The sequence below is a fragment of the Phodopus roborovskii genome, unplaced genomic scaffold (genome assembly GCF_943737965.1).
Source record: "Phodopus roborovskii unplaced genomic scaffold, PHOROB, whole genome shotgun sequence".
NCBI lineage: Eukaryota > Metazoa > Chordata > Mammalia > Rodentia > Cricetidae > Phodopus > Phodopus roborovskii.
In genome coordinates, this window is record NW_026125444.1 from 10,533,184 (window position 1) to 10,558,530 (window position 25,347).

At 40.1% G+C, this 25,347-nt stretch overlaps 1 protein-coding gene across 8 annotated transcripts in view; it reads right to left on the minus strand.

Annotated features, from left to right (window-relative positions):
• Cadps2 (calcium dependent secretion activator 2) overlaps positions 1–25,347 on the minus strand; it is a 481,095-nt gene that overhangs the window by 196,763 nt on the left and 258,985 nt on the right. For all 8 annotated transcript variants that reach the window (XM_051175754.1, XM_051175752.1, XM_051175755.1 and 5 more), the window contains exon 8: positions 11,720–11,859. In XM_051175754.1, coding sequence (XP_051031711.1) covers positions 11,720–11,859 — 140 coding nt within the window. The remainder of the gene's footprint in view (positions 1–11,719; positions 11,860–25,347) is intronic.

A 25,347-nucleotide genomic window follows, 5' to 3' on the forward strand; every position in this document is an offset into this window, starting at 1 on the left:
CCTTCTGCTCCTACACAGAGCATACGAATTATGTGAGTTGTGTTTCTTGTCTCTGTTCTACTCCTCAAATGCTGAACAGCTGTGCTGTAAGAGGGTTCTAAGGATTGTAGTCTGTTAAAAGTGAACAGACATCAAAATCTTTGAAATAGTCAGAGCAAAACTCCAGCTGTCTTTAAGAATGTCTAGGCAGACAATTCCTTGGCTGTTGACACCACAGTGATAGATTCCAGTTTGGAAGGCAACCTTTGCTACCTTACATGAATCATCTGATCAAAAGGAGATATCTAAGGAGAAAGAAGACCATCACTTTCTACCTGGAACTGGGTGAGTCAAATGCAGTATAAAAGTTTCAAAAATTTAGGCGTATTATATAATAAAAAGATTAAAGCACTAAAAAGACTTTTGCTTTTCTAAACATGGTAAACTGTTTTTAAAACAAACTGGGCATTTGTACTTCTGATTAACTGGTGAAGCGTATTAATGTCATACCCTTAAGGGTATAAACAAACTTAGAATGAATATTATATTCTTTCTTTCTTTCTTTCTTTCTATCATCTATCTATCTATCTATCTATTTATTATCTATCTATCATGTATCTACCTACCTACTTACCTTCTATTGTGTATGGTTTTTTTTTTTTTTTTTTTGAGTATGTATATGTATAAAGGCTGATCCTGAATGTCCTCCACAGTAGTTCTCAATCTTAGTTTTTGAGATAGGGTCTCTCATTGGATATGGAGCTTATCAATTCGCTGATGGTAACTGGAGAAGTGACTCCAAGCATCTGTCTCCTCCCTAGTACTAGGATAACAGACACATATTAGCCCATCTGTCCTTTTACTGTAAATGTTGTGGATCTGAACTCAAGACTTCATGCTTTCACAACATTGAACCATCTTCCCAGCTCCCAGAAATGTAAAATTGTGTGTGTGTGTGTGTGTGTGTGTGTGTGTGTGTGTGTGTGTGTGTATGGCTGTATGAGGGTGTTGGATCTCTTGGAACAGGAGTTACAGAGAGTTGTGAGCTGCTGTGCAGGTGTTAGGAAATCATTATTTTCTTTTTCTTGTGTGTGGGCGTGCATGCATGTGTACTTGTGTGTGTTGGGAGGGAGTGCAGGCACACATATGCTGGCCAGAGGAGAACTTTATAAAGTTGGTTTTGGGAACTACAGATTTCTAGACTTGCAGAAGCACTTTTATCCACTGAGCCATCTCACTAGCCCCTAGAGATTTTAATACTTAGGAAACATTTGCTGTCTCTATTCATGCCATCAACCCTGGTTTCAGCTGATACTAACATTGAAGTGATTTTTTTCTCTTAAATAAATTCACTCCTCTAACATCCCCCTTATTATTCACTTACAACAAATTTCAGGTGTTTCAAATATAGTCTACTACCAGTTTCCCATTCAGCTAAACTGGAGTTACTATCACTAGGGAAGAGTAGAAAGTATTCCCTATGATCCTCATGGGTGTATGCTATTGTTTACAGAGACAGTTGCAGAGCCAAATATACAAAGGTGAATACTTCTAAAAAACAAATGTTTTTAATATGTTTCCTATTGCAGACTTACCCTGGGTCTCTAGTAATTTCTCCTAACATCCACTTCCTTCTCTCTCTGCCAAATCTTCCTCTTTAAAAAATTGTTATGACAATGACTTTTATTTGTGTGTTGAAGGTATTCAATGTGCATGAAGCTAGAGGTCAACTTTCTGTGTCTTTTTTTTTTTTTTAAAGAAATCACACACATTTTTTTGGTCTTAAAAATATTGTTTGGCAGTTTCTTATATTTATACAGTAATTTTTAGTTGTTTTCACCACCAATATCCTCCATCCCTCTTCTATTGAAACACTTCTTCTTGAGAAGGAGTCCCTATCTTACTTTCACGTGTGTGTGTGTGTGTGAGAGAGAGAGAGAGAGAGAGAGAGAGAGAGAGAGAGAGAGAGAGAGAGAGAGAGAATGGTGCAACTGTTGCATGGGAAAACAATTCCTCTCCTTTCAGATGGGATTTGAGGTCCACTCCAAAGAGGGAAGTCATGCCTTGAACCATAAATCTCAAGAGTTTGTGGCTGGTGAGGTCATAGGTCCTCAAGGGGAAACTTCTATTATTTAGAAGATATGTCTTTAGAGATACGTCTTTAGAGATGTCTTTAGAGATATGTCATCAAATTGCCTTTAAGTACTCATGTTTACATATAGAAAGATGTATTCCCTCTAATTTTTTTCTCCTCCCCACCCCCTGACGGAAGGGCGGGCAGCTACAGTATGCACAGATTCATTTCTTTCGCCACCCCAGCCCCTCATGTCTTTAGCTGTGCCCATGCTTCTTCTGCCCCCATCAGTCCTGCCAGATTCTCTACAATCCCTGCAATCTCTGACGCCAGCCAACCTTCTCTGGTGCCACCTGCATCCATCCCCTCCTTGTAAAGGTCCAGGACTCCTCTGTCTCTGACTGGCAGTGATGGTGTGACTTAATTTATTATTTCACCTTTCTTCTGGCTTGTTTCGGGGGAAGTATTTTCATAAAGTATTTTTAAGTCTATTTAAATACAGTAGAACAAACTTGACAGAAAAGCCTGAAACACGGTATGAGTATTTCATGAATTTGAGGGTCACAGTAATAGAAGACTTTTGTTGATATTATGGAAATAATATGGAAAAAAATTTCAGTGCGAGAATACCTCTATTCTGCCTTGAATAACTGGTGAGCACTTGTTGTGGAATACATTGTTTCTGCAAATCAAAATACTAAATTCGTATACACTATGAGCTATAGAAAATGTTGTTAAAACTTTATAGTTGAAGGCTATATCCAGAGAATGACCCAGATACAAATGTTGCAAGATAGCAGACGTTACAAACTTAGTATTTTTATCAGAGGTTGGCAGGAAGTTTTAAACATATTTAATAAGTCTTGTAGAGAACACTGACTTAAAGGTGGGAAAAGAATATGTAATCTTACATTATTTAGATGTACAGGAGTATATAAAATGCACAGAATAAAAATCATCCTATTATTCTTCCATGGCAAAGTTATCTTCAGACAAATAACAAAAATTATATTGCACTGGTACCTATCAGATAGCTCTAAAATTTACAGTTTATATCTGAGCAGCCAATCTATCTTTAGTTTGAACATAAAAGCAGTATGAAAACAATTTCTGTGCTATCTTCTTTCTTTAGCACAGAAAAGTAATTCATGTGTTAGCTTTTTTCTTTTTTTGGGGGGGTTCAAGACAGGGTTTCTCTGTAGCTTTGGAGCCTATCTTGGAACTTGCTTTGTAGACCAGGCTATCATCGAACTCACAAAGATCCACCCATCTCTGCTGGGATCAAAGCTGTATGACAAAATACCTCAGCTGATCAACTTAAAGGAACAGAGATATATTTTAGTTCACAACTTCAGTCCATAGTCACCTGACTGCATGGTTTTTGGTCATGTGATAGATAGAAAACCATTATGGGAGAGTGCACAGTACATCAAATCTGATCACATCTAGGAAGTTGGGAAGCACAGAGTAGGACAGGAAGAATGCAGCTGAGCACAAGGCAGAGCCTAGGGGACAGATCCCCAGAGTCTACTTCTCCCAAATTGGCCCAATTCCTATAGTTTTTCAGCACAGGACATTCTAATGAACCCAACAGCATATTCATATATTGATGAAACAGAGCCCTCACTATCTAAGCATTGCTCCAACACCTCACTTGTTACTCCTGCTATCCTGGCACCAAGTCTTGATTTACTAGCCTTTGAGGGAACATTCAAAAATGAAGCTGTAACCATTTACCCAACAAACGTTGAATACTAGGCAATGACTTGAAGACTGTATTTAAGCCCAGCTGCAGGACAAGGTTCCTACCCTTTAGAAATAACATAAGGAGAACTGTATGGAGTCTGCTGCAAATCATGCTGGGAGGACTCATTCTTCATGAATAAGAGCCTAGGACTTCAACAGGAGGCAATGTCATGAGCTTTGAAAAACCAAAAAAAGTCAGTTCAAGGGAAGCAAGTTAGGAGAAAGGGGACACAAGGTAGTGGAGATGGGACAGGGCAGGCCTCTGTAGACATTGTTTCATTTAGGGACCTCATGGAAGAGAGGGCAAATAAGGGTCAGCACCAAAGCAATAGCAAAGGGCTTTGGGAGATCTAATCACAACAGCACTAATCTCTCCCAGTGATCATTTCTATAAAATATTTACATTATAAAATTAAAGTATTCAATTACAGGAATGTCTTGGGTGCCATGGTAACAACAAAATAAAAGTCAGTTAGCTGTTAAGTATTGAGTAAGCTGTTCAGGCTTATGGATGCCTTCTTAAATAAAGAACTTCATAAAACTACAGGATAAAATAAAAAAAAAACACTGGGGATGAAGCTAAAATTAACATACTGGGCATGAAAAATTTAGATGGGTGAGGACCATACAACTGGACAAATTTTATAACTGTAAAAATTCCTATCTGGAGTTAACAATATATTTATGAAAATGACTGAGAATTTAAACACTGTTATCATAAAAACGATATGGCAATTAAAACATATGTGAATCACCATGACAGTCAGTTAATAGTGTATGCACATTTTAAAACTGCACTTAATTAACCCCAAAATTTTGTTCATTTAAATGAATGAGTGGGTGAATGTAGGTAGGATTTAAAAAAAGAAGTAGGGCAGGTTGGGGGGGAGATAAATTTCCTAGGTGGAAGGAGCTTAAAGACAAGTTAGCAAAGCCAGGATATTGCTTAAAAGATTAAAAACCAAAACCAAAAACAAAATGGGGGGGCATGACTAGAGAGCCTGTAACTGGCAATCCAGGCCTCCGAGATTACAGCCATCATGCTCAAACTGAGTTAAGGGAGAAAGAGGTCAGAGACTGGGGGAATTCATAAAATGGCTCTGTTCCCTATCACACATTAAATTTTAATGTTTCCCCCTTTCTTTTACTTTTATATACCCTTAAACTCCCTAGCAATGGCTGTGATATTCTGAACGCTGTGAGCTCTCCCAGCACTCCCCTGGTGTATTTCATACATTAGCTACTGCTTGTCCTTTATGAGGTCTCTTGTATTCCCATTGTGCTTTTGAGAAAACTGAGTTACGGAGAGGCTTATACACTTCCCAGGATCCCTAGGCTAATTGTAAAATTCATGTTCCTGGGCCCCAAAACCTTCTTAAACATTCATTGTCTAGGCTTACCTCCAAGAATAAGCTCAAATAGATTTCTCAGATTTTTAATAAACTGCTTTAAAGAATTTAACTTTTTTTTTTTTTTAGTTTGACAACTACACACTGTATCACAGAATATAGTGCATGCCAAAGTGTTTATTCCTGAGAAAGGACCTTAAATAAAATGATGAAAAGAAGATCTGTGAGTCCAGGAGTAAACACTTTATAAGGAGAAACCAGGAGAGCATAAAAAGCTAAATCATTTGGCTTAATGATTGCCCAAGTGACCACTGGAAGGTTTCTACCATCACCACGTATCTGTTACTAAATCCTAAAAAGGGAAAATCAGTCCTTAACGATTTAGTATGTAGAAGATGCTATGAATATTGAAGGTATTTGGAAAAAGGAACTGGCCTTTTGGCGTATCCCCTTCATCATACTACATGTGACAGCTCTGCTATTTGCGGAGGGTCACAGACATGTCCCTTATGAGATGATACATGGACAAGGAAGTTATTTGGTGCTTAAAAGCCCAGCAGAAGGTCCAAAGGTGCAGCAAGCAGTAAGATATGCATGGGTCAGAATAATCCAGACTAATATATTTGATCTGGGAAGACAAACAGATGGGTAAAATTTAGGTGAAGGTAAGGTAAATACGGCTATGCTATAAAGGAGCTTATAGAAAAATGTGTATTACAAGTAGGTTTATAACAAGAAATTAATTTCCTCTGGCAAATAGCAGATGGAAGCCTAATGCTCTCTGAAAGGTCTGGGCCCACTAAGCAAACCTACACATCGTGCTGCTGTCCCCTAACCAGCTGAAGGTTGTACATCAAAGTCATAAACAGGTAACACAACTTTGCCAGAGGGCATCAACTTCACTGTGAACAAATGTGATGCTGGCATGTTAAATGTGGACTAAGATTTACACAGTGTGATGTCCTGGTCTGAGGGACTAATTGCTCTTCCTCTGGGCAAGCATGAGGTGCTGGGTGGGCTGCAGTCCTGGTAGACATGTGGTCAGGGCAGGGAAGGCTTTTCTCCTGCTTTTCTGTTGGAAGCTAAGCTACTGCCTCCCATCGCTAGAGAGTCAGCTACAGATTTATGGTGGAAATGAAAGTGGATAATATTGTTTGTGACAATTTCAAAATAATACAAACTGTCTATACATTCATCAAATACATAAGAGTCAATTATGAAGCTACCAGAGAGGAACTTTAGAACATATGGCTGAGATTTTTAAGACAGGAACCTGTGAATCAGGAAAACACTATACATGAATGAGGACAGTATTTTTGAGTTTCCGGTTAATGCTGCTGCTTAGCCACTAGGCTGTGCTAAAGTATCATCCATTTGTTCCAGAACCCAGATTCTCCAGCTATGTACAAAAGCAAAGATGCCAGAGTGAATGCTAATCATTGAAAATCTGGCTGATGAATCATTCAACGATTTGCCTAAGAGTAGTTTCTAGACTCTAGAAAATAGTTCAAAAGAACAGCGAGTACAGTATTTTTCTAATAATTTTTATGGTAATACCTAGTGTGGTTTTAAAAGAACAGTGTCACAATTAGGCTTATTTTCTCCAAATTAAAATGTGTATTTTCACTTGCACATAGTCCCGCTTTAAAAAGACAATAATGTTTAGTTATAGAGTGATTAGCCATCAGAAGCAGTGGCTTTGGAGCTGATATATTTATTTTATTTTATAAAACACCCGGGTAGTTTTAAATACAACATTTGAAAACCAGACACCACTTACTAGTTACAACTTTCCCCCTAAAATTCTATGGATTATGTAAATCTCATTCTCATTACCAGTATTCATATTTATATATACCCTTGACTGCATCCAGTGGGGAGATTCAAACAGGACAACAAAACGTACAATAAAGTTAAGACTACACATATGATATAGAGCCACTAGGGGGCTTGAGAGACAGCTCAGTGAGTACAATGCTTGTGATGGTGTACTTGTAACTGTGCCATCAGGGGAGGGTGTAGACAGGTAGATTCCCAGAGTTCAACGGCCAGCTTGTCTAGGTTCTGTGAAGAGACCCTGTCTTAAAAACATATATAAGGTACAAAGCAGAAAACACTACTCTAACTTGACTTCCGGCCCCCACATGGACATACACAGGCCTGTGCACCTATGTAACATGAGAAGAAACCCTCTCTAACTGGGGTCAATCCATGGGCCGTATAAAGGGGATAAATGAAACAGAATGGATGTCAAGAGTCCTCACAGAAAAGGAGAATAGGTTTACAGGATCAATGTATCAGAGAACCAACGTCAAAATATGACATGCTTTGAAAAAGAAAGTCCAAAATTCTCTAGTTACTGTTTCATTCACTTAACAAGCAAGTGTGCCGTACTTTGAAGGTGAATTAACTTCTCTTTTAAGGTTGGCTTATCTTTTAGTTGTATTATTCATTACTCATCTGTTAACTATTATTTTAGGATAAATTATTGACAGAACATAATTCAGTCCCAAACAAATGCTGTGAACCCACTCCTCCTTAGATATTATTGCTTTAGTGTTTAATAGAAACTGGGAGGCAAAGGGCTAGGTTTCCCAATTTCTTTTTCAAATGTAATCGAGTAGACTAAATTCCATTTAGGAAGTACCTCAGAAGAGAATGACTATAGTTAAGCTTTGGGCAAAGTCAGATTTTCATGTATATACCTAGATGGAGGGCAGATATTTGGAATATTTAAATCTTTACCAATCAGACACTGAAAAGCTATAATGGATGTCTGATGATGTTCCTCCAACTGTCTTTGCTCACAGAGATCAAACAGTTTCACAATAGTGCCGAAAATGTCAATCATGCTACACTGCTACTTCTCATATGAATATTAAAAGGGTTTTTTTTTCTTTTTTACCCACTCACTATGATATTCCTAATGCTTTAGCTACAGGATTTTTTGTTTGGTTTTTTTTTTTTTCGGGATAGGTTTTCTCTGTGTAACAATCCTAGCTGCCCTGGAAGTCACTTGGTAGACCAGGCTGGCCTCAAACTCACTGAGATCTGCCGGCTCTGCCCCTGCCTCTGCCTCCCACGTGCTGGGATTAAAGGCCTGTGTTATCACTGCCAGGCCACTACACAATTCTTATATATGGTGTATGAATAGCGTAAATATTTTCATTTCTAGTATTCAACAGTTTTGCATGCTATGAACTACAGAGATACCCGAGTGCTCGTGAATGACTCTTAGTACTTCTTCACTGAGGGGGGCACTGATTTACATGACCAAGGCATGGAACACTCTTGCTCCCTTTGGTGGTTCCCTGGGCTTTATAATGGACTACGATATTATCCTCTTTATCCTCCCATCAGTTCCAGTTTGGGGAAGAAGTCAAGTGCAGAACCATTATAGAAATCTTGATTTAGTCAAATAAATGTAATAAAAAGCAAATTCTCATTTGACACAAGAGGAGATACCACTAATCCATAGTAAGGAAGTCAGATTGATCCACCTGCCTTGAATAAATCGACTCTAGAAGTTGTTATGCCAGAGCAGCAGCTTCTTCCCACAGGTATTCAGGGCTGCAGAACTTGCCCATGTCTTAGTACACGTTCAGTCTTTGTTCCTGGCACAATCAGGGAGCTGCTGGACTATCTATCCAATCTCTTCCTGGCCATTCTTACTTCTTATCATAACATCCATAAAGAGAAGGAGATACAGATCAAATAATAGAGAAATGTCCTAGCTCCTGGAACATCCAGTATACTTTCATATCTCATTTGAAACTCTGCTAGTGTCGAAGTCTCCAAACTCTAATATCAAACCCCTTCAGGCAAACTGCAGTGAACTTGTCACCTAGCTGAAGCCCCCTCAGAATGCCAGCCTTTTGTAAACACTTGTCACATGACAGAAATGCCCTTCTTTCCCACTGGCTGAATGCTGAGTTTTTCTTGACTTCAAATGTCTATGGTAGTGTGGGACTTCAACTAACCAGCCCTAGCTAAAATTGGGTATGATTTCCAACATGTTCATTCCTACTTTAATGCATTTAACACTTGCTACTACAATTATTTATATACAAGCCAAAGTCGGTGGCATCTTGAAGACACACTAGAAACTCAGTGTAATGCAAACTCCCAGGAATCTATGGGGGTGACCCTAGCTAAGATTCCTAGTAATGGGAGATACAGAACCTGATCTGACCATCTCTTGTAACCAGACAAGACTTCCAGTGGAGGGATTCAGACACCAATCCAGCCATAAAACCTTTCACCTACTATTTGTCCTGTTTATAAGACATGCTGGCTGTAAACATGGCACAGAGATTGTGGGAGTGACCAACCAATGACTGGTCCAGCTTGAGACCCATGCCATTAGACAGACAGACAGACAAAGACAGAGAGACAGAGACAGCGAGTCCCAATTACATTCCCAAATTGGGAAAAGATTCCCAATGGCATTCTATTATACTCATAGATCAGTGCCTAGCCCAGTTGTCGTTAGAGAGTCTTCATTCAGCAACTACAGAAAAATAATGCAGAGACCTACAGCCAAATATTAGGCAGAGCTTGGGGAATACTGCAGAAGGGGGGGGGAGAGGAAGGACTGTAGGAATCAGAGGGGTCAAGGACACCATAAGAAAACCCACAGAATCAACTAAGCTGGGCTGACAGGTCTCACAGAGACTGAACCAACAGCTACTAGATTGACCTAGGCCAATGTGACAGTTGTGTAACTTGGTGGTCTGGTGGGACTCCTAACAATGGGAGCAGGGATGGTCTTTGACTCTGTTACCTGCTCTTGGGAACCCTTTCCTCATACTGGGTCACCTTGCCTAGTCTTACTGCAACTTGGTATGTGATGCTTGGTTGCTACACAAGGGAGGCCTGCCCTTTTCTGGAGAGAAAGGGAGGAGGAATGGATGGGAGATGGGCAGAGGGACATGAGGGGAAGGGCTGAGAGGAGAGGAGGGGAAACTTTAGTTGGGATGTAGAAAAAAATAAAACTGGTCAAATTCTTTCTAAACAAATAGTATTTGAATGCTAGAATTTGTCTTGAAGTGTTTATTTGAGAAAAATAGAAATCTTTGCACATTCATTTTATTTAAGAGTTCAGAGCCTGGCATAATGGTACAGGCCTTTAACCCCAGCTCATGGGAGGCAGAGACAGGCAGAGCTCTGTGAATTTAAGGCCAGCCTAGTGTACATAGTGAGTTCTAGGGCAGACATAGTGCGGCTCTGTCTTGAAAACGAAATGACAACAACAAAAGAAGAGTTCAGACTTGTCCCTTCATCAGTTACTGGAGAAAGAGGACATTAGCGGTGATGACAGCTGTGTTAGACGTGGCGATCCCTAGATGAGAGGTTCTTTACCTCCTGGGTTTCCATCAGTAGCCTCCCGGACGGATTTAGTTTTCACTCTTATAGTGAAACTCACATCCCTCCCACCTCTCCTCCTTTCCACTTTCCTTCCTCTCCTCAGAGAGGGTAAGGACTTCCTTGGGAGTAAAGAAAGTCTGGCATATCAAGTTGAGGGAGAACCCCCCCCCCCATCAAGGCTGAGCAAAGTATCCCACCATAGGGAATGTGCTCCAAAAATCCAGTTCATGCCCCTGGGATAGGTTCTGGTCCCACGGCCTGGGGAGTCCCCCAAACAGAGCAAGTCACATAACTGTCACTAAGGCAGTTTCCCCAACTGTTAGTGCAGAGTTCATGAGCTCCCCCTAGCTGACCTCTAGGAGCTCAGCCCAGTGCTTTGCTGTGGGTCACTGCATCTGCTTCCATCAGTTAAGGGATGTATTAAAAGCCACTCTTAAGAATGATGTCACTTGTGCTTTAAAACAATCTAAGTGACTTCTTTGTTATCTTAGGACCAGGCCAATCCTGACACCCACAGGTGTTATGTTTGCCCCAGTCAAGTCCACTAGACCCTAAATCTCGGGCACTATCTTTTAGTCAACAGTACCCACTCTTGTGAAAGATGCCAGACATACTTTGTAAAGAATCTCCATGGAAACGCGTCTTAAATTGTGCACTTGGGACTGAGTTAATTGTTAGAATCTGAGTACTTTTTTCCAAAATTGTGTTGTGCTTAAATATGACTGAAGTAAAATGATCTGGGCCAGAATCTAGAGGTCCTGGACCAGTGCCTGTTAAAGCAAAATCAGGCTGAGTGGAGTTTTGTTCTTGTCTCTGCGTGGATCGTTTTCCCTGGCCTGCTGTAAACCCTGCAGGGGAAGTACCTCATAAAAGCATGCTCATGGCTATACTTCGGTCCTGAGAAGTCCCCCAGTGGCTGTAATAAGGACTTCCAGATGGCTATATACTGTGTCTGAGTGGTCATCACTGGTGGACTCCTCATAACAATATGATACCAATACAATCAGTAAGCAACACTGTTTGGTGCTAACATAGTTGCATTAACTGAATATCTATTTAATCTACACAGAGATACTCCTGGATTTGCAATGTAGACAACTTACATGTCAGTTCGTTGAGGAAATTCCATGTGAATGTCTGATACACTGGTTTCTTCCACAGACAGACAATGTCCAATGATTCCAGGGAAGAGTATGTTACTCACCCACTATGCTTCATGTGTGGTGGTTTATCCATACGCACTGCCAATTTGATCTTTAAGTCAGAATCTTGACTATTCTTGGGAACTATCATTCGGTGTAGTTCCGCTGACTTGGAGCTATTAGAAGTTGGGTATAGTATCACCTGTAAGCAATGAAAAAGAAGGCCTCTGAGTAGATGATACAGAGTCCCCAGGAATTAGAACTAAAACTTTCTGAAGCATTTTCCTATTGGAAAAGAAGGTGACAATATGTCTGATGGACCACTGTATGTATTTTCCATATAGATTTATTTGTTTTTGACAAGCATGAGTTTTCCTATTATCACATAATGAGTTTTCTTTCTCTGTCACTTCATAATGAGTTAATAGCACAAAATGTGGCATTTGTGCTGGCAGTTGAAAAATACTTAATGGACACCTATAATTTCAACACTATTCCAAACAACTCAGGGCACAGAAGTTCAGAGAAAAAAGTCTTTGAAATTACAGATGCAAACACACAAAAAGCAAAACCAATTATTGAAGCTGTACAAATATGTCTTGTATTTTAATATCTTCCTTATAAAATTGTATTAAAGAAAATCAACTCAATTACAGGTGGAAAAGAATGCTCATAACATGTTTTCAGTTCTAGATCAATACCCAAGTCTATCTTCCTGACTGCCTCTTGTCAGAATTATCAAAGTGACATTATAATTGAAACAAAGTCATATTTTAATCAAAATACCAAATTAACAGGTGACAATTTGATATTACCTCACTTTGCCAAGCCATCTTAGGAAAGAGATATCTGCTCCTGTGATGTTCCCTGCCACAGTGAAATTACTCTTTCCCCTTCACATAATTTTGACTTCTTCAAAATGTAACCATATCCAAACAGATGTAAGGTACAGCACACTGAGTCATCTGCACCCCTAAGTCATCAGGAAAGGAACACGAGCCTGGCACTTAGATACAAAGTGAAGAATCATACACATGGTCAGGTATGTGAAAATATTTTCAAAGCAAGACGCAAGGGTGTCTTCTACTCTCCAAAGATACTTTTTATCCTACATGTAAATGGGTGTATTCAGGAAAAAATATGCAAGCAAGGCTTTCTTTTTCTCTAGCAAACATAGCATAGCCAAAAGAAGTCTCAAACCATTATCACATTGCCATTTTCCAGCAATATATGCTATGCTGAGTCTTTGCTCAAGGCTATCCTAAAGGCTCAGTTAAGTTCAGAATATCTACAGACTCTGGTATATAAGTGACATTCAAGGAGAGGCTAAATGGCATTCTAGATGTTTTCCAAAGTGTGCCTACACCCTAGAAATTCATTCGTTTTGACTGTTGGAATAGTCAGTGAGATACTAAACAGTTCATTTCTTAAATAGCAGTAGAGTTAAAAAATGTGGTTAACTTTTGATCCAAATCAGTTGACAAAAAAATATTACCAACGAAAAGGAGATTTAAAAAAATCAAAGACTAAGGCAAAGCATCATTGTAATACTCCTAGCAAGTGTGGAAAAAGTTTCCTATCGTCCCTCTCTTTCTTTTTTAAAACATTAATTTGACATAAGCTACCTATAACCTTATTCATTCTAATTCTTCCTTCTGTGTTTGTTGAAAAGTATCCCAATTTAAAAGTTTGCATAAAAGAAGTAAATACTTTAAGAATTTATAAGTTTCTTATTCCCTAAAAGTTATATACATTATAAAACAATGTCTCAAAGTAACTGCTTAAAGTGAAATCACAGATTAATGATCATCTGCAAATTGAGTATGATCATTTCAAGCCCATTTTTGTTGTTATGGGCACCTCCAGACTAAAGTCGGCAGGAAGATTACTGTTCAGCTTGATCTTCAACAAGCAACCTTTGCCCCATATGTGAGGACACAGAGATATGTAAGAATGTGTGTGGCTTAGCCACACCAAGATCCTTGGGGCCTTTGGTCCTCAGAACTCCCAGCACCGTTAACATCAATTTTCCCTGCTGTTATTCTGCCCCTGTATCAGGCAGTCAGGTACTGATTTTGTCAATCTTGTGACATATTTGTCACCATCAGTTTGACTTCTTTGCTGTCATTAAACAAACAAGCAAACAAAAACAAAACAAAACAGAATTTGCTTGTGTTATACTCCCTTCAGGTTCTGTTAACTGAGCTATCCTTTCCTTATTGACTTGCTCTTTTATCAGAAAATAAGCTGTCCATGGGGCTTCTTGGTGTAACTCAGCAGTAGCGACCCTGTAAAACATGGGGAGAGCCTGGGATTTCATTCCCAGCTCCACAAAAAAAATAATGATGACAAAAATAAGCAGAGCTGAGTATGTTGCTTCACGCCTGTAACACCAGTATTTATAAGGCAGAGGCAGGAGGATCGTGTACAAGCTGGAAGCCTGCCAGAAATACATGGTGAATTTCAGGCCGGGCATATCTATACAACAAGGCTTTTCCTCCAAAGAAACAAACAAAACCAAAGACACATAAATGACCATAAACAAAAGGAGTTCATTCTGAACTCACAGTTCTGTTGTCATTCCACATTCCTTTCCTTTAGCGGCATCTACCCTTGTAGTTTCAACACCCCAGGCATGGTTTTTGTTTTTCTGGACATACAGTCAGGTAAAGGCATGATCACTGTGATGCATAAAACATGTAGTAATACAGTTAGGTAATATGTGCTTCTAAGAGAACTACCCCGGCAAATTGGCTCTGAATTGTCAAATAGTCCTTGGGTTCCTGAACTGAATAAAAAGAAAGGTGTTCCTTTGCAGGACTTGGTTATGAATATTTGCAAGGAAGAGGATCCAAAGGTGCAGAGAACTCTGAGGACCACGAGGAATACAGGGCAGAGCAGTTCTTTCCAACCCACAGCATCACTCTAATGAAGAGGTTGTGAGGACTGCCACTAAAAGGAAACAGTCTTCAAAGAGCCTGATGGCTGAATTTCCTTATGTTCCTGGGCAGGTACATCTTAGTTTTCCATCTTTCAAAGAGGAAACGATGGGTCTCCCTTTTGTTGTTCTTGTGACAGATTAAATCTGTGCTAGGGCAGGATGAAGAGAGGATACAGTAGCAGCAAGGACTTCTTCATTGGTTAATTAGCTTCCAGGACTGCAAGTAGACCCTGTGCAGTGTTGGACAGGATGTAATGAAGAAACTGGACTCCAAGCGCTTCCCCTCTATGCAGTGGAAATGAATGTCTCCTGTATGGCATATGGGGGTGAAGGAGAGTGGTGGTAATGAAACATTTGGTACTAGAGGCCAAAGCATTGCTGATCCGATAACTCCACTGGGATCCACAGGTTCACTAGTAAAGAACTACTATTAGAGAGCACCAAGTCAGCTGGGAGCCACGCTTTCTGGTCTTTCCTGCATCTGAGTGTCAAAGTTCTAGCTACTGCCACAGGCAAAGAGTGCAACATGTCATGCTGAGGTGAGATGATTACTGTAGAGATATACTTTCCTTACTCTGCTCACCAAATGCAGAGAAAGCACTGATGGCTATGGGGAGTGAGAAGAACTAAATGAGAGAAACTAGAGCCCCGAATGACTATGTGGAAGGAAGGCGCACTCCATTATGACTGCAGAAAGGTTTCACTTGTCACAACGCTTAGTAGTCATAGTTTGAATATTAAGACAATGGCTTGCTTTGTGAAACTTTCACTGTAAATAGATGCTTAAAGAACTGCTTTCCATGTTAAGTTAACTCAAATTCAATCATGTTTAGTTCAGATACAAGGAGGTATGCCTAATGTTTGCCATCATAATAAGCAAAAGAATTAACTTCATTTACATACATTTGTTCTTTGCTATTTGTTTCTTTTAACCTCTCTTTATATATGCATTACTACTTCTAGGGTGTTCTTGCCACTAACACTTTAAATGTCTTGCCAGTTAACATGACATAAAAATGTTATGATGTCTTATCTTAAAGGCAACAAATTTCTTCACACACTAAAAAGGGCAAAATGACTTGCAATTTTGCTAAAAATGTGCTTAAGAATACAAGATTTTTTTTAAAGTTTAAAAAACGGTCAAATTTAATATACAAGACAAAAATCAAATGTCACAAATGTATTGCAGTAATATAGGGCTCATAAAGATGTTTCTCTAAGAACCCACTAACGTGGTCCTTTTTTCTTCTATACAGATATCTTGATGAAAGACAGAGCCATGCCATGTGCATCTGTCTATCTCATTAATTAAACTTTGTGACTAGAACACACACACACACACACAGATGATGGGAGTTGCCATTCTGTAAATATGTTTCTCATACTAGTTTAATGAATAAAGCACTGTTGGGCATAGGAAAGGAAGATAGGAGGGACTAGGAGACAAGGAGGAAAGAGGAAGGAGTAAGGAGGAGCCAAGATGGAGAGTCTGGAGAAAGCAGAACTGCCATTCCTCCTCTCTCGGTAAGACCACGTGGAAATACATAGAAATGGGTTAATAATTAAGACAGCTAGCCAATAAGAAACAAGTAACTGGCCAATAGCCTTATATCAAATACAGAGTCTCTGTGTGTTAATTGGGGCTGGCGTGGCAGCAGGACAAGACCAGGCGGTAAAACCATACTCCTTACACACAGACAATGGGATACACAAACACATACACAGATACACAGACAATGGCATATACACACACAAAAGAAGCTAGAAGACAGAGGTGTTAGATAAACAATTACTGTCATTTCCCAGCATTTCTTCATAGATGTTTCTCTTTTATTTGGAAGTCTAAAAGAACGTAGGGATTCAGAAAGAAATTAGGTGGGAGATGAGAAGTAAAAGCGGGCTGTGTTGGAAGTCAACGCTTTAACAGTGGGGCCTTGGTGAAGGCTCATAATTCTGATGCTAACAACTTTTCCAAGGCCACAGGGTCCATGCTCTTCCTCAAGTTGGTTGTTCATCTGTTCCCTTGCTACCTGGACATAGCCTCAGCTTCCACAGATTGTCATCAAGATGATGTCAACCAATGTGTAGACACTCATTGATTTTTATGTCATGCTAAATCACCTCATATCCTCAAAAGTCAAGGAGAAGCCCCTATGAAACACCACTGTTTTTGAGACAAAGTCTCCTGTATCCCAAGCTGGCCTCAAACTAATAAGTATAACACTGAACTTCTCTGTCTTCCTCCATCTCCCCAGTGCTGGGATTACAGGTATTCCCACTTTAAACCACACTGGAGACATTGCACATGTTCACAAGCATTCTATCAAGTGAACTACAACCCACGCCTCATCATTCTTTAAGAATTAAGAAAACCAGGACTTAATATTTGAAGTCAGAAGCCAAGGATTTATAAGAAAATCCAGTGTGGGGCTGGAGTGTTGGTTCAGTGGTTAAGAGTACTTGCTATTCTTACAGAGGATGTGAGTTTGCTTCTCAGTGCCCACATGATTTACAAACAGCTGTAACTTCAGTTTCAGTGGATGACACAGTCTCCTTTGTGTGGTGACATATTATTTATAATTTATTAAAGCTTGCCTGAGGATTCAGGAAGCAAAGTCAGCCACAAACCACAGAAGCCAGGCACACAGCTTTAATCCCAGCAACCAGAAGCTAGGAAGTGGTGGCCCATATCTTTAATCCTAGGACAGGACTCAGGATTAAGAGGTAGATGAAATTTTCTGAGTTTAAGTCCACCCAGGGATACATGACAGCTAACATAGGAAACTGCCACCTTTCCATTTTTGGGAGGCAATATGGAGAATGTTAACTTGTCTAAGATACCCTGGTCCTGCCCTCTAAACCGTTATGTTACACAGCAAAAACGAAGTTAAAGTTTCAGAAATTAAGGATGTTGATTGTCTCATTTATTCAGGTGGGGACAATGTATTCACCAAAAGGATTATGTGTATGCCAGTCTGTATAATATGTTCATGTGTATACACATATGTTTTCAGGTGCATTGTACATGTATTTTCCTGCAGGCAAGGTCAGTTTAAGTTGTATTCTATCGCGGTAAATAAGGATCAGGATAAACAAATAGGCCGAATAGATGTTTATTCAGGGAGAAATAACTTACAACCTAGACAGATGAACACCAGGAAATTCAACCCGATCCTCTCCTGTCCTAGTCACGCCAGAAAGAGAGAGCCTTTCCTGGCCCCCTCCGACCTCCTTCCACAGGTCACTTCCGCCCATGGCTCCACCCCCAATGGGCGTGGTCAGTGCTACAGAAGGACTATCTCACTACAGTCTTCCACAGTCATTTGCCTTGATTTTCTTTCCCAAATAGTATCTCTCACCAATTCTAAATCGAAACCTCACTGATTAGACTAGACTGGCTGGACAGCAAGTCATGGGATCTTCCTATCTATCATTGCTGTGCTGGGATTCTGTGCTCAATGCCTGGCCCAGCCACTGGATGTAAAACTCAGGTCCTCATATTTGCAGAGAAAGCACTATACCAACCTAACCATTTCCACAGTATTCACAAAGGGTTTTATATGTTAAAGGGGAAAAAAATCAGTGTTGGAGATGTGACATGGTAGAGGGTGTGCCATCCGCTGCTGGCTTTGGAAATGAGAGGAGGCCATGAGCCATAGGATACTAATGGCTTTCAGAACTGGAGGAGAAGGGTAACATTTCCCACCAAAGGAATGCAAACCAGACACCTTGATTCCAGTGCACAGATGGGCACTCTGGATTTATGACCTTTGCTGTAAGTGGCTTCTTTGGCTTCTGTGATAAACACAGCGATCAAAATACAATCTGGGAGGGAAAGGATTTATGTGGCTTACACGTCCTCATCACAAGCTATCACTTAGTTCAAAGGCAGGAACTGGAGCATGAGCAGAGGAAAGGTGCTTCAGCTTATTTTACATCCAGCACCACCTGCTCAGTGGTGATGTCCCCACTGGCTCAGGGCCAGCACCCCCACAGGATGCTGGGCCCTCCAACACCAGTCATTCATTAGTCAAGAAAATGACCTACAGTCTTGCCTCCAGGCCAATCTGATGGAGGAAATTCCTCAGCTGATGTTCCCACTTCCCAGGCGATTGACTGGTTTGCAGCAAGTCGATAAAGCCTAAGGACTTCAAACTTACAAGGTAAAGAATGCATGTTGTTTAAAACCACTACCTTTCTGATAATTTGTTACAGCAAAACAAGAAACGAACATAGATAATGAAAGCGGAGATTTCAGTGGAAAAAGAAACCCTCAATGATTCAAAGTTATCTTTGTGTACAAATTTCTATCATTAGCTTCATGTACTTACTTATATGTGGTGTTTATATCTGCCATATTTTACTCGAAGAAAGATTTAAGTACGAAATATGTGTATGTGTATGTGTGAGGGCCTGGATGAGTTTATGGGACCACATGTGTGCAGGGTCTGCAAAGGCCAGCAAAAGGCATTGGATTCCTTGGAAATGGGGTTACAGGCAAGCTAACATGTGGCTGCTGAGAATCGAGAACCTGGGTCCTCTGGAAGTGCTCTTAACTGCTGAGACATCTCTCTAGACCTATCTGTCACATTCTTAAAGAACTGTACCTGTATTAAATGTTTCAGGTGTACTGTTTTATCCCACATTTAAGTCATAATTGTAATTAAAGCAAAAATCTAAACTTTCATTGTAATAAATGTAAATATTAAACAACAAGAAGCATCACACATATTTCTGACAAATTTCAGGCTCCATAGCCCAAATGATCAAGGTCTTTTTTTCTTCTATTCAAAGCTTTTTAAAGATTCTGAGAGACATAATCAAGCTTGCCAGTTACTATGCTTTTTATGGTCAATTAAGGATATTGGCCTTTGTCTTTTTCATACATCATTTGTATTGCCTGAAAAGTATTGATTTCATACTTTCCTTTGGAAGGAATTATATATCCCACCATGGTGACATCTGTGTCTTAAAAGCAATCTAGACAGGAGAGCATCCTGATTATCCTTGATCTATTCCCTTCAGCCATAAATTATGAATGGCCATGACCTTTGCATTTACTTTCTGATACAGTTTCCATCATGGACACCGCATGAGCAGCTTTATTATGCTTTATAAAAACCCTGGCCTGGTTATAATAGTGCTGTCATTTATAAGTACCCTTTCAGAGTGCCACAGAGTGATTTATGAAATTTAAATTAATTTTCACATTACCCTAAAAAGCTAGGCATTATCCCGTTATGTAAATAACTCAACACTGGAGTTAAATGAAGGAGCTGAGGGAGGTTCTTTCATGACAACACACACTTTCAACTTCCCATTTCCTTCTCAGTCTAACACAGTATCCCTTTAATTATTTTACAAACTGTATGAATCACTTAGCTTTGTTCTTACTATTTGAATATTATCAATGATGAGAATTCTTAGAGCCAAGTTGCTTGCTGTGTAGGAACAGGTAGTGTCAAACATGGATACCACCAGGAGTATCCTTAAACTCAAGAATGTGGGGCATATAATGGAGAGAAGTATTCTGGGTTTCACTAATTCATTTACATACTATATTTCACGGTCAATAGCTGTACTAAAAGCTAACTGTCACGCTGAAAGGGGTCAGAGAACAGTTATTGTTTAGTCAAAGTCTATGTAGGGGCTAAGGCAGTCACAGCTTAAATATGCTTATGAGACTAATGAGAACCTTCCCAATTCCTCATTTTAAAGATGGAGGTAGAAGAGTCAGAAGTCAAGTAAACAATGGGGAGGGAAGAGAGAGGTCTGCAAGGTCAAGAAAACTCAACTAACGCAGAGCGGCATGAGATGAGACACTAAGATAGAGGGGAGAAAGGGAACAAGGCCCAGGAAGAGGGGAAGACCCTTTGAGCGGGCAAAGAAAGGGCCTGTATCCCTCCCTCATGTCCTTGTAGCTACTGTGAAAGACTCATTTGAATCATGTGTATTTTGAAAGACTTTATTTCTGACTCATGGAATTTACACAGAAATGTGAATTAGCTGCAAATCTACCAACACTCAAAGAAGCCAAGCTGGATGCTCTTCCCACCCAAACTTCATGGAGGTAGAGATGTCAGAGAAATCACATATCTATTTTCTAAGATATGATATTTTCATATTAACATGTATTCTGTGTCATGGTGAGATAACTTAAGAGTTACCATGTAAGAAACAGTTCAAGTATACATTATTTTTTCCTATAAATTTATTTTTCATTTTACATACCAATCCCAGTTCCCCATCCCTCCCTTTTCCTGCCCCCTCCACTTCTCCCCGTTTCCACCTCTCCATCCACTCCACAAAGGACTTCTTTGGGGAGTCCACAAAGTCTGGCATACCAAGTTGTGGCAGCACCAAGCCCCTCTCCCCTATATCAAGATTAAGCAAGGTATCCTACCGTAGGGAATGGGCTCCAAAAACCCAGTTCATGTACCTGGGATAGGTCTTGGTGCCACTGCCAGGACCCTGCCCCCAAAATAGATCAAGACACGTAATTGTCACCCACACTCAGAGGGCCTAGTTCAGTCCCATGCAGTTCCCAGGCTCTCACTCCATAGTTCATGAGCTTCCACTAGCTCCAGCCAGCTGTCTCTATGGTTTTTTCCATCATGCTCTTGACCCACCTTGTTCATATGATCTCCTCCTTCTCTTCAACTGAACTCCAGGAGATCAACCCAATGTTTGACTATGTGTCACTGCATCTGCTTTCATTAATTACTGGATGTAGGTTCTATGATGACAATTAGTGTAGTCAGCAATCTGATTAACGGGGAAGCCCCATTTAGACACCCTCTTCAGTACTGCTAGGAGTCTTAGCTGGGGTCATCTTGTGGATTCCTGAGAATTTCTCTAGGATTCTCCCTAACTCCATAATGGCTCCCTCAATCAAGATTAGTGTAGTTCTAAGTCTTAAGTCTTGGTGGGCAAAACTGTTTTTTTTTTCCCCCCCAGAGGATCTTTAATATAGAGATTCACAATGTCTTCCAAATGCAGAGAACAAGAGATGGAGGCATTCTTCACTCTAAACCGGCCAACTATATCAACCTCCCCCATCCCAAGGCTCTCATAGAAGAGAGGACAATCTACTGTGTAAGAGCCATTTGGGGTACAATACTGTGCAACAGTGTCTTCTGGAAATTACCTAACTGGTGCACTTAAGAATGCTCCATAGCTTCTATAAAAGGCACTCAAGACTGGCTCATCAACATTGTATGATGAAGGTGAGAAGGGCTTATGAGGTCCCAGTCCTCCCTGAGGGACTACTGGCAGTTAGTGATCCTGGCAGAGGCATGGCAACTTTTTCAGTGTGTTGTCACTGATAACGTTGCCCATGACTCAGTAAATCTCTGATGCTCATGCAGGCAAGCATGTTTGAAGTCAGTGGCACAAACACATGATGAAGACATGAAAGCAGGAGGTAAACTTGCTTGGAAGAAGGAGGGGAGGACTAGATAGGGTAACAATGGTGAGAAGAACAGAAATTCTTTATGTACTTGTATAGATCTCTCAAAGAATAAAATATGAATTAATTTTTTTTTAAAGAGGCAACGCACATGGCATCAGAGACAACAAAGGATAAAAGTGAAGGGGATGCTGGATGGTTGACACATGCCTTTAATCTCAGCATTGGAGGCAGAGGTAGACAGATCTCTACAAGTTCGAGGTCAGTCTGGTTTACAGAGCAAGTTACAGGACAGCCAAGGCTGTTACACAGAGAGACCCTGTCTTAACAAAACCAAAAGAAAAAAAAAAACCTAAAAATCCAAACCAACCAACCAACAAACAAAACAAATTGAGGGGGGAGTGAATACTACCAATATACACTCAAGACATGTCCAAATACTTTGCATAACACCTACAGTAATAAAGATTGGTAAAATATTTAAACCGATTCTTCATCAAAGTATAGATGCCAAGTAATCAAACAAAGTCATTACTGTGATAAGAAAGTGCAAAATATAATTACAATGCAAGAACAAAACACCCTATTAATAGTAAATAATTGGAGCAGTGTTTATGCCTGTTGTGTGCTCTGTGATGGACAGAACAAGGCCTCTATTGTCCTGGGATGCAGAGAAATGTCAACTTTTAGGCTACAATGCCCTTCAGATTTCTACCATGAGGACATGCAAATCCACAACTTGTTCAGCTGTTCTTGTTGGTACAAAGGCAAGCTGTGCTTTCTGCTACTACTGTAATGAAGTTCTTGGTCACTTCTCAGAATGTGACAGATAACTAACTGAGGAACCACTAACTGGTGTTTGGGGATCAAGTCACCTTTCCTTCAAAAGTGAAAGCACCTGCTTTATAAACCAGACACAACCAATTTGTCCTAGAAATAATATTTAGAAAGGAGATCAACCACAGACATGTTATTTCTGATCCTTCACCTTCCTGTCTCTGATTCTTGTCTCTAGTACAGGGGCTGAGGTTTGACTGTAATTCTCTTGAGAGATATCTCAATAAAGATTGAAGAAGGACAGGGGTTTTTGTGTGTGTGTGTGTGTGTGTGTGTGTGTGTGTGTGTGTGTGTGTGTGTGTGTGTGCTTTTTCAGTTTCAGGAAAACTGTAGCACACTCTAATAACAAAAACGAAAGGTCTCCTGTGTACAGGGAGCTGAGTTAGACAGATGAAATGTAACAGAATCCACATTTCATTTTGCAGTAAATGGTATAAATCTAATATCTAAGACAGTAGTCACCAAGCACTGGCTATTTCAATAAAATTGGATATTAAACTTTGCTGTCAAATTGGGGAAAATTCCTACAATTATGATTTCACCAGCAGCTCCCTGCTGCCTTCTGAATTCAGATATTGCACTGGCCCTTAAAAAAATACAGGGTCCCCTGGAGAAGGGGAAAGGGACAAGATCTCCCAAGCAAACTGGGAACACTGGGGAGGGCAGAGGGAGTAAGGGAGAAGAGGGCAGAGGTGGGAAAGACAGAGCAGGAAGATTGAGTCAGGGGAAGAATAGAGGAGAGCAAGAAAAGAGATACCATAATAGAGGGAGCCATTATTGGTTTTAAGAGAAATCTGGCACTAGGGAAATGTTCAGAGATCTACAAGGATGACCCCAACTAACACTCTAAGCGATAGTGGAGAGGATACCTTAAATGCCCTTCACTGATAATGAGATTTATGACTACCTTAGTAGCCATCCTAGAGCCTTCATCCAGTAGCTGATGGAAGCAGAAGCAGACACCCACAGCTAAACACTGAGCCAAACTCTTAGAATCCAGTTGCAGAGAGGGAGGAGTGATGAGCAAAGGGGTCAAGAACAGGTTGGAGAAACCCATGGAAACTGCTGACCTGAACAAGGGGGAGCTCATGGAATCCAGTCTGAGAGCTGGGAAACCAGCATAGGCCTGACCCAGATTCCCTGAATGTGGTGTTAGTTGGGAGGACTGGACAGTCTATGGGGCCTCTGGTAGTGGATCAGTATTTATTCCTAGTATAGAAATGTATTTTGGGATCTCATTCCACATAGAGGGATACTCCCTCAGCCTAGACATATGGGGGAGGGCCTGAGTCCTGCTCCAAATGGTATGACAGACTCTGAAGACTCCCCATGGAGATCTCACCCTCCCTGGGGAGCAGAAAGGGGATGGGATGGGAGTTGGTAGGGGGAACAGGGGAACTGGAATTGATATGTAAAACAAGCTTCAAATTTAAATAAAAAATTATATAAAAAATGAAAAATTCTCAAATGTAAATTTTGTCTGATTTAAGAAAAGGCCACAGGTGATTTTTATCAATTTATACAGTGTGATTATTTATTAAAACCATTACAACGGTTAATTACACAATCAACATTTAAAATCTATTCCTCACTTTGTATAAACTAAACAATTAGGGTGGTACTGTAATTTTTTTTGTTCTAATAACATGTATGGGACTTCAGCTAATCATGCTACCTTTGGCTTAAAGAATCACTAAGGCTACTAGATAATGGAGGAGGAATTAATTACAAATAATACAGAAAAGGAGGAAAGCAGAACAGTAGCCTGAATAGTATGCTAGGCTTTATAAGCCAACATGCCCCCCAGTCAGCTTTTTGGCTATGCCATAGTGTTTTACTCTCATCAAGAGTAAAAACAAAGCTTACACACTCTATGGTAAGTCCCTAGGGAATTTACTTTGATGCTCAAGAAATGCAAACAAAAGAAACATTTGAAGAAAATGACAAGTATAAAAGCTGCTTTACACTTGAGAAATAAAGATGTTATAGTTTTCTAAAAGACAACTGTTTCCACAGAGTAATCAACTGTAAGAGACTAATTTTCCTTAGCACTTAAATGTCATTGAAATTGGCATCTACTATTTCTACACTGTATTTATATAAATAGAAAAAGTACACTTAATATCACTTTCAGGCTGGGTGGTGGTGTTGACTATTAAATCCTCTAATGGCATGTGGAATATGGCATGTCTTCTAGATAGAAGGCAGTGAGTATAGGGAAATGTACTAAGGAAGGATTTGTAGGGTAAAAGGGCAAACAAAAGAAACCTACTCTGGCCCTGAAACCAGAGCCAGTGAAAGAAACCCACCCTAGCCCTGAATACAGAGCCAATGAAAGAAACACACTTTGGCCCTGAAACTACAACCAAAGAATCACATCCTGACCCTGAAACCAGAGCCAAAGAAGAACTAGAGCCAGTGAGAGAAACATCCCCCAGCCCTGAAACTAGAGGCAAAAAGCCAAAAAGGATCAGTGAAAGAAACACACTTTGGCCCTGAAACCA